Consider the following 10,735-nt stretch of genomic DNA (forward strand, 5'->3'; position numbering starts at 1 on the left):
GGGGCTGGCGCGGGATCGGGCAGTGTTTCGTTCTGCTGTGCATGGGGTCGCTATGAGTCGGAAACGACTCGACGGCACTTAACAACAACAACAACAGTAGGTCTGACTTGACGGTACGTAACAACTAGAACAGTATAATACCACTCTGGATGGTCCAGGAGTCTGTTGTTCCCAAGATGGGAATGGAAATACAAGTTTTTCACCCTCCCTCCATTGATATCTTGTGTATATAGTTTCCTTGTTATCTGTCTGGTACAGTGGTTAAAGCATTTGGCTCCTAGCCAAAGGTCAGCAATTCAAACCCACTAGCAGCTCCATGGGAGAAAGATGAGGCAGTCTGCTTCCATAAAAATTTACAGCCTTGGAAACCCTATGGGGCAGTTCTATTCTGTCCTTTTGGGAGAGAGTCAGAATTAATTCAATGGCAGTGGGTGGGTTGTCTTACAGAGGAAAAGTTTTACTTGAGAAAAAATAGCCATAACTCTGCCTCCCCACTGAAGTTCTCTAGAATTAATCTAGAAAATATAGATGATATATATAAAAAATTGTTTCTTTGGTAATTTTTAAATTTTTTATTATGATTTGGGCGAAAGTTTACAGAGCAAATTCATTTTCTATACAGCAAGCAGTTCATAATACTTTGTTTCATAACTTTGACTGCAATCCCCGCAACTCTCTTCCAACTTCCTCTCTGTAGTTATTTCTTTCCTGTGCTCTTCTTTCTTGTGCATTTAAGACCTATATTATTGATGTTTCTACTTAGCAAACACATTTACGAATGCTCCCTGCCTTTTGGGATTCTGTTCTAAAGTGAGCTTCTATTTCAGGTCGCCTGAACTGGTGGTCCACAGTGTGCACAAGCTGTAAACGGCTTCTTCCTTTGGCCACGACGGGGGATGGGAACTGCCTTTTACATGCTGCCTCACTGGGTAAGCATAGACAGAAGGTGGCAGGTCCAAAGTCTGCTCAACCTGTTGTTAAAGGACAGACTTAAGCTAAGTAGAACCACATGTGTCACTGTCTTCTTTTAAAAGAGTCTTCTAAAAGAGTCCTTTTGACCAAGTAACTTGCAGGCTTAGGGAAGATACGTGAGAAAGACCCATCAGGCTAGAAGGAGGCCTGAGCATGAGATCTAAGGGTGGGAATTAGAGACTATAGTCTAGAGCAAACAAAGAGGGCTTCATAGAGGGGGTTTACTGACATTTGAATAATTTGAAAAAAAAAATCAGGAGTGTGGAAGAGGCCATTCCAGAAAAGGAAAACATTGGAGTAACACATAAAAGCAGGAATCAACATAATGTTCAGACACTAAGCTCAGATAAGCTCAAACAGAAAGCTCAAGTAACAGTATGTGAGGTTGGATGGGTGCGGGGCCATCACATTGACAGCAGTCAGTAATAGACCTAGACTGAAAGAAAGACAGACATAAATACCATTTGGGTAAATCACAGTGGAATCCACACATATAAAGCAGGGAGATCAACAACCTTCTCCAATGGTGTTGAGAGCTTCCTGGTTGCAAAAATCCTCACCAACAGGTGCAGTTGTGGTTGGCAATATTTTAATAACTGAGAGTCAAAGTTATTAGACTTTTCTAGAAGTTCAGTTATCCCTTCTAGGCACAGCCTTATGCATAGGCCAAGTCATTTTTGGCAAGTGAGTCTGAATTTGTGCCAAAGACCTCAATATCAGGGCCAATTGTCCCTCGCTAGCACTGAGGAGTACAAAATAGAGCCTATTTCTAGGGACCAGGATATTCAGACAGGAAACAATCCTTGTTGACCAAACACACCTGCCTAGGCTAATGTGGCCTGCACTCAGTGCAGCAGCCCAGAGCAAGGGCCAGCACCAGACCTCTCTTTAGATCTACAGTATGGCCTGTTCAATAAGAGGCAGGTTGTGATGAGACCACAAAGAGTTTGGAGGGGAAGAAGCCAGGGCCTTAGGAGACCCAGAGGAGAAAAGGGACTGAGAACAAGTGTTACATTCCAGAAATGACAAGCAGTGAGGTGAAGACAGTGGCACCCACTTACTTGTTTCATTTTCATTTTAAAACTAACAAATTTCTATCTCTTAGAATTATAAAATATCCCACATTCATCATAGGGAGAAAATAAAGATCAGGAATCACTCTACACAGCAGTTATCCCTTCTATTTTATTGGTATATCGTCCCCCAGTCTTCTGTCTGCACTTCAGATGAAGTTATGATCTTATGTGAGGTCTGCTGGAGACAGATTCTTTTAATTGTTCTTCATCTGAGAATGTGTTGATTTACACTCACACAGTGTGAACCCAGAGTTGTTCCCTTAAAATTGCACTGAGAATTTTCCATGCTATTATTCTTCAGAAACGTGTGTTTAGTGGTGGTATACTATTTTGTCTTGACTATTCCCCCATTATTGAGCATATTTTTCCTTGTTCCACATAAAAACTGGAAAAACAATAGGAAAGAAGAAATCTCTCATCTGTCAGACAGCAGCCCGATTATAGAGTCTCATGCCTTTGTCCTCCAAAACTGCAGCAAGAGCATTATTCTCCTGTCAGCCCCAGATGTGATCAAGCCCCTGCCCCCAGGTGCCTTCCTGTGGCAGGCACTTTTCCCCATGGGCTCCCAGCTTGCCTGGGGAAAACAGAGCCCTGCAGGCAGGCTTGGCTCCTGCAGCAGGAGAAGCTAGGTTATTCTGAAGCCTTTCTTGTGTCCTGGTAATTTGAATTCCTTTTGTAATTGAATAGTTGAATGCACAGAGCCAGGCAAGCCTAAAGCAACTGGCCCTGAGATAAACCCACCTGCTTGCCATGCCTAGTGTGGAGCTGGGACTCTGGGGCACCTATAGGAGTGACAGTGATATGTAGTCAGGCTTGTGAGACAAGGAAACTCTCTATGTGAGGCCTGAACATAGAGCCATGTGAGCTTATATTGGGCAAGGGCTCACTCTGCCAGGGTAGTCATAGGCCAGCATGGCTGAGGATGAGTCAGATTAGCCAGACACTCCATGAAAAGAAGTAGCCATTTTCCTCAGTCTACATTGGCACAGGACTGGGCAACATTTTGTTTTGTTGTGCATGGGGTAACCTTGAGTTGGTGCAAACTTGACAGCAACTAACAATAACAACAACATGCTCTATAAAGTCAAAATCTTTGCTTGCTAGGAGGGAAGCTTGCAGCAGTACTTGATTATGACATTCTTGCAATAAAAAGATGCACATGCAGGTTGGTCCTTTCAGAGTATAGATTCGTTTTTGCTGCTACTCTTCTGAAAACTCTGTAAGGGCTCCTGGCTCACTGACAGTAAATCCCAGCCCTTATGATAGCCCAAGACCCTCTAGCTCTTGGCCTTGCCTTTGGCCCCACTTGAGACCCCTTTCCCTCCTGCCCTTTCTCTAGTTCATCTCATGGGCATGCCTCAGGTTCTCTCCACTGGGTTCCCTCTGCCTGGTGTGCTCCCCTAGATGGGGATGGCTTACTCTTCCACTCATCTAGTCTCAGCTCCCATGTTCCCATCTCACCTCATAAAAAATTCACCTTCACTCTCTGTCCTCTCACCTTCTCCATCACCCTTCATGGAGTGGCCAGCCTCTGACGTGGAGCCATTGGGTGGGTTCAAACTGCTGATCTTTCTGTTAGCAGTCGAGCACTTAATCCTTGCACCACCAGCGTTCTTTAAGTGATGTATAATGGAATTAAATTGAACAAATAAGTAAATTAATGTGTAAATCCCTCACCCAACTCTTCCCCCTGTTGCCTGGGCTGCACCTCTCCTCAATACTTCTCCCATTGTTCAGTTTCTTAGCTCTACCTGATCTGCCAAGAATATGCACTCATGAATGACTTATTCATCTTCATGTCCTTCAGCCTCCAGCTCAGGCTGGAGGATGGAGAGAGGAAGGTCTGCTCCCTGAAACCAGGCCTTTCTCCTGGACACAGACCTGTGTGTGATGTTGATTGAATCCCTGATTCCCAGAAAATCAAGCTGTTTTAGGACTATAGCCTTCTATATAAAGTTCAGATACAGCTGTTGACTACCTATTCATGCCTCTAGGCATGGGCCCTGTGTGAAGACATATCACTGGCTTGTGCTCTCTCTCACTCAGACTCAGGACTAGGACCTATTAGGTCCCTCAAAGCAAAACCAAGAGACTGAAAGTGTGTTGCCAAAGGCTCACCTCACTTTGCACTCTCTGTTGTATCATTAAGCAGGGGAAGTGGTTCTCATTAGCCTGCTTGTGTTGAAGAGAGGCATCGGAACAGAATAGAGGGGAACAGTTAGCACATGATGAGAACTGAGCATTTAGAGAGCATTTTGTCTTGGTGCATGTGGGCATGGGTGTTTGAGTCTTCCCTTCACTTGTCCCCCCTTCATGTCTTCTCTGTCTCCTTTGTTCCTATGGGCTTCATGCCACAGGGATGTGGGGGTTTCATGACCGGGACCTGGTCTTGCGGAAGGCTCTCTACACCATGATGAGGACAGGGGCAGAGAGGGAAGCTCTGAAGCGGAGGTGGCGGTGGCAGCAGACTCAGCAGAACAAGGAGGTGGGTACTTACAAATTTATCCAAAGATGGGACCCACACCAGGTGCAACTCTGAGCAGTAGAATCTAGGGCATGCCCCCCACATCAAGAGATCTTTATTGGTCAGGCAGGAGCAGTTTCCAAGGATTTCGAAGCATCCCCTACTTACTTCCCTGGAATGGAGACACACTGCAACAGCCTATGGCAATGTGACCTTGTGTCCACCTACACTTCTATTGTGGTCTAGTTATTAACATCCTACTACCTACCTTACTCTCAAAAGTATTCCAGTTTGGGTGACAAATTATATGATCGTATGACTTCCAGGTCACTGATATGGTGGCACCTTGAAGGCCAGAGGCAGCCGCAGTGGCTGGGCAGTGCCCACCATCCCAGCCCCTGCTTGGAGCCCTATGCATGCTCAGTCCACAGAGTCATAATCATCCTCCCCAGTGGAGCATTCTTGCAAGGACTCCACAAGTCTAGAAAGATCTCACAGCCCCTTCAAGTGCTGCCACTGCTGCTCTCAAAAGCCTAAGCACTCCTTGGAGGTTGGCCATTACCTTGCTCAGATGATAGGCAGAAGGTGTGCATTCTAGGTTTGCCCATTGTGTGTGTGAAGGTAAGGCCAGAAAGGTACCCAGACTCTATCCTGAAGTTAAAGCATTATTTCTTGTATGGCATGGAAAACTGCTGGTGCTCTCTAGATGGACTCCAAGTGTCCCTCCTATATATGTACATTTTAGTTATGTCAGGAGAATTGATAAGGTGGAAATGCTACAAAAATGCTTGCATTTCTGGATGGCAGTTCATGTCAGATACATTTTGCTCTAACCTTGGTGGACACTAACATAAAAATACTTCAACTTTGTTTTTCTAAGGGAGGAACCTGCTCACTATCTGCTTGAAGTTGACCCATCATCCCTTGAAACCCTTTAATAGGCAACTCACACTAGGGGCATGTGCAGGACAATATGTGGTTATTCCTGCCTCTTGGAAGAACCTTGCTGCTGGGTAGACTCCCAAGAACTCTGAGATTAGAGATTAGGGTTTCTGAAAAATATTTTCAGTAGCAAAATTGAAGAATCCATGGCCACTAATAGGTGAGCCAGCCTCCGTCTCACATAGAAGGTCAGGCGGGCCGCCCAGGTTCACCTCAACCACCACACACTCCTCAGATAGGCAGGTGGCAAATGAGAGCACTGTGCTGACCCTCCACACCCTCCTGAAGCTGCCCGTTCTTTGTGTACAGTCAGGGCTGGTGTACACAGAGGAGGAGTGGGAGCGCGAGTGGACAGAGCTGCTGAAGTTGGCATCCAGTGAACCACGCACACACTGCAGCAAGAATGGTGGCTCAGGTGGAGGGTAAGTGTGCCAGGCCCAAGGCCATATCCCATACTCCCCAAGCTCCAAACACCCAGTCTAAAAAAAGTGGAACTTAGGGCTCATGGGAGCCCTGCCAGATATTGCCATGAACCTTGGCACATCTCAACACATGTATGTCACTGGAAGGGGCACAGAGTTTCCATGTGCTGCCACTCCCATATTCCTCAGAACCATGTTGTATAGGCCTGGGGGATATCTGGCAGAGGGCATGGAGGAGTGAACAGCACAGAAACCTTTGGCATGTAGCACCAGAGGCATGTTTATGCTCACACACTACCATTGCACTAACCAGACTTCAAGGATACAGGCTGCCAATTTTGTGTTTTCCCCAGATCAGTATCTATTTAATTTTTGGCTTCAAGAAAGAAAAAGATCCCTAAGATAGCCAGCATTTCCAAAATGGACTCCATAGATATGAGTACATGTTCTTGCAAAAAGGTACTGCAGCTATGTGCATTCAGGAAGCTTGTTCCTGCACTCCAGGAACATTCTGGCACAGAAGAGTGCCACCAAACAGATGGGGCATCCACAAAGCCTTTGGCTAGGGCCATTTCAAAGGACCTCCTTTGGTTTACACTTTTTGAACCTGAGCTGAGAGCAAAATACTGCCCCTTGTCTTACTTTCCTAGTGCTGTTGTAACAGAAATACCCCCAAGTGGGTGGCTTTAACAATTAGAAATTTATTTTCTTAAAGTTTAAGAGGCTAGAAGTTTGAAGTCAGGGCACTGACTCCAGAGGAAGGCTTTCTCTCTCTGTCAGCTCTGGGGGAAGGTCCTTGTCTTTTATCAGCTGCTGTCCTTTGGTTCCTTGGTGATTTTCATGTGACCTGGAGTCTGTCTTCACCCATCTGTACTTCTTTGCTACTGCCTGATCTGCTCCTTTTATATATCAAAAGTGATTTCATTTAAGGCACACCTTATACTGATATGGCCCTATTAACATGACAAAGAAAAACTCTATTTCCAAATGGGATTATATCCACAAGTATAGGAGTCAGTATTCTAACACATTTTTGGGAGGCGTGCAACTCAATCCATAATGCCTCTAAAAATGGTCTCCCAATAAAGTGTGAGCATTCATAAAGGAGACCCCAAGAAAGGGTTCAATAGCTTTATGAAGGTCCTGCTTGTTACATATGCATGGCCAATGTCAGACTCACACATCTCTACTTCTGAGTCCTCATTTCCTGAAGCAGTGCCAAGGGCTTCCTCTGCTGGTTACTCACTGGCATACCCCTGCAGGAGGAAGGTACCAAATGGGACCCAATAGCAGCTTCTGGGACAGTGTTTGAAGACAAAACCCTTAGATACATAAATACATTCCTACAGTGTTATCTTGTTACTTTGTCTTAATAATGTAGCAAGTCAACACCAAAAGTATACCTTGTTTTGGACATTTGGGGACAAATATCCTAAATAGAAAGATGTCCTAGTAGCGTAGTGGTTAAGGCACTTGGCTGTTAACCGAAAGTTTGAACCCACCAGTCACTCTGCAGGGGAAAGATGAAGCAATTTGCTTATGTAATGATTTACAGTCTTAGAAACTCTATGGGGCAGATCTACTCTGTCCTGTGGGATTGCAGTGAATCAGAGTCGAGTCAGTGGCAGTGGATTTGGTTTGGTTTGGTTTTATTCTAAATAGTCAATAAATTGCACAATTGAAACTAAAAAAGGCAAAAAAAAAAAAAAAAAGAGAGAGAGAGGAAGACAAAAAAGGAACAAAGAACCAGGGCAATAAATTGAAAATAGTTACTATTATGATAGATCCCAATTTAACTGTGTCAATAATCATTTGAAATATGAACGGTCTAAATATACCAATAGGAGCTCTGGTAGCATAGTGCCTAAGGCACTTGACTGCTAACCAGAAGCCTGGCAGTTCAAATCCACCAGCCACTCCTCAGAAGGAAGATGGGGCACTCTACTTCCGTAGTGATACTGCCTCGGCAACCCAAGGAGGGGTCGCTATGAGTCGGGTCTGACTCGATGGCACCTAACAACAACAACAACAAATACACCAATTAAAAGGTAGGGATTATCAGAGTAGATAAATACCCAGTCAATTCCTGAAGACTCTGCTCTTCATTTGGGCCATGTCTCCTGAGTCATGTGGTTATGGTTCTAAAGTGTTTATTCTCTAGCAAATTGAGCTCAAGCCACAGAGCCAATGCTGAATGAATGCTGTGGAATGGAAGGAGTCCCAGAATCTCTTTCCAGTATCATTTATAAAGAGTAATTGTCATCATATGTCACGTCCTCTCAGGAGGCAACTCACTCAGGTCACATGACCGATCAGGCATCTACTGCCAGCTCCCTGGGATCCTAGAATGTGCAGATCTGATGAGAATGGAGGAGCACTTAGCTATTCCCCCAACTTTATGAGTATAGAGACCAGGACCCAGAGGGTAGAATTTCAGATCCCTAACTGAGGATCTTTGGCTCTCCTCTTACAGGAATTCAGTCAGGGAGGAGCACTACACAGAGGGACCTTCTTTGTGATGGCCTATAGCTCTTGTTGTTCTTTGTTTCTCCCTTCTCTTCCACTCACTGTTTTACCCTTAGAATAGACAGGAAGAGAGGGCCTGGAGGCAGGGTTGTGCTGAGATGCCATTGCTGAAACTTGCCAATAAGCAATATCTATGATATGCTCTGGATTTCTCCCCTTTGGAGATTTTGTTGTGGTAGTACTAGCCCCTTCACCAGCAATTTGGTTTAAGATGTAAAGATAAAAATGTTTCTAGTTAGAAACAGTGTGTGATAAGTGGAAGATACTATTTTCCCAAAGCCTTCCTTTGTCTCTTTGAGCTCTTTCACTGAACTAGTAGGTTTGGGGAGCAAGTGAAGACCATGATGTCTAGTTCACAAGTGTCCTCTTCCATCAGTTGGGGAGGATATCAAACAACACCCAGTGCAGACCACTGGTAGCACTGCCCCACTCTGTCTATCAACACAGACTACAGAAAAGAAAACGATCTCCAACATGGTAGTCCTGCCTCTTTTGGTTACTTTCTCCTTGGTTTTAGATAGTTTGAGGGGCTCAAATCCATTTCCCCCATGGCCTGGGTGTGACAAATCTCTGGGCTTTCTGGCCCATGTCTACAGCTTCACGGGGCTCTGATGGGGTCTGGATGATCATCCAGTTTATATAGCAGCAGGGAAATCCTAGAAGGAGAAGAGTACCTAGAATGAAGAATATTTTGGTTCTGAACATGTGACTTCTCCATGAGATACCACCTTTTATTCAGTGTCATCCAACCTTTCCACCCTTTCTACCATGTGTGAAGGATTGGGACAAGATCCTGGTGACCACAAAGCCATCTCTGTCTGACATATGGACAGAAATGTTTGCTGTGAGCAGTCCCATTGACTCTGAGAACAAGTATGGATGTTTTTCAAGTTGTTTGGAACAAGGTGACTTTCATGTCCCCACTGATGCCCAAAGGCACTGTGAAGAGTTTTCCTCATACATTTCCACTTTCTTTCCAACCTATTTTTCAGCTGAACTCATGTTTTACTGTATACACTTCTGAATTTCTTATTCTAATGATCATGAATTACTTCTTAATAATAAAAATATATATATACCAAGGTTCCGGCAAGATGGCAGACTAGGCAGAAAGACTGCACAGACCCTCTTCAACAAAGAAAAGGGAAACCAATTAACACAGACACAGAATATAATCCTGGACCCCTGAGCCTTGAAGGGAAGGATATACAAGTGGACTAAACCCCAACTAGCATAAGAATTTGCATGAAAATACTAAAAAAGGAGACATACGGAGCTGCGGTCTGAGAGAGATCCTGAGCGATCCTGATGGCATAGAAAGCTTGGAGATTCCCAAGTGGTAGTAGGATCTAAGAATTAACCAAAAAGTCAGCACTGCTAGCCAGGGACTGCACAGAGGACTGTGCAAGGTGGCTGGGGAATAAACAGAGAAGGTGAAGAGAAAGGTGGGCTGAGCTGTGCACTTTTGCTGGTCTGGAGGGCCCCGCCATTTTGAAGGTTTAAAAGCGGCTTGACTATTTTGGATATTTAAAGAGACAGCACTCTCGCAGATTCCTGGGGCTTGAGAACACACGTTCTGCTTTCCAGCAACCCCAAGGACACTCCAGACCCGCAAGACTGAGGAGGTCAACTAATCAATGCCTCAGGTGGATAAGCAAACATGCATCCCACCGGAGCTGCCAGAATTTCTAAAGCAGTTCACCAAAGCCACCATCTGGACCCAGCCAAAGGATCTCATCCAGTGGGCCGCTGATTATTTTGGGGCCATGTCCCATGGAGAGATTCGCCCCGTGAGAGAGCGGTCTGAGTGAATGGCTCTGTCTAACTGGGCCGAGCTTACACCAGAGCTGTTAAAGATCATTCATCCTTGGGTTGCTTGCAGACTGATCATCCATGCAGAAGATGTGGAAGGTGCTGAGCCTCCCGACAGATCTGTTTAACAGTGTGATGAATGTGGGTCACTTCACAGAGGAGATTGAGTGGCTAAAGTTTTTAGCCCTTGCTTGCAGTTCTCTTGGAGTTACTATTGCCAAAACTCTTAAGATCGTGTGTGAAGTTTTATCATCTGACCATGATGATGGACCTCCAAAAATCCCATGTAGCACCTTCCAGTTTCTGTACACATATATTGCTGAAGTGGATGGAGAGATCTTGGCATCACATGTCAGCCGAATGCTAAACTACATTGAACAGGAAGTAATTAGTCCTGATGGTTTAATCAAGGTGAATGACTTTATCCAAAACTCCAGGGTTTGGCTGGAGTAAAAGCACAGTTCTGACAATTTTAAAGGAGGATACAGAGATGACTGTGCTTCAGAATGACTGAACCCATG

The 10,735-nt window shown here is 44.9% G+C and overlaps 1 protein-coding gene and 1 pseudogene across 1 annotated transcript in view; both read left to right on the forward strand.

Annotated features, from left to right (window-relative positions):
- OTUD7A (OTU deubiquitinase 7A) overlaps positions 1-10,735 on the forward strand; it is a 368,297-nt gene that overhangs the window by 253,643 nt on the left and 103,919 nt on the right. Inside the window, exons 4-6 of the mRNA XM_042782189.1 lie at positions 828-929; positions 4,406-4,533; positions 5,764-5,876. Coding sequence (XP_042638123.1) covers positions 828-929; positions 4,406-4,533; positions 5,764-5,876 — 343 coding nt within the window. The remainder of the gene's footprint in view (positions 1-827; positions 930-4,405; positions 4,534-5,763; positions 5,877-10,735) is intronic.
- On the forward strand, positions 10,040-10,667 carry LOC103204694 (annotated as a pseudogene).

Source organism: Orycteropus afer, unplaced genomic scaffold (assembly GCF_000298275.1).
Source record: "Orycteropus afer afer isolate SDZICR_OR568_19922 unplaced genomic scaffold, OryAfe1.0 scaffold00256, whole genome shotgun sequence".
Classification (NCBI taxonomy): Eukaryota; Metazoa; Chordata; class Mammalia; order Tubulidentata; family Orycteropodidae; genus Orycteropus; species Orycteropus afer.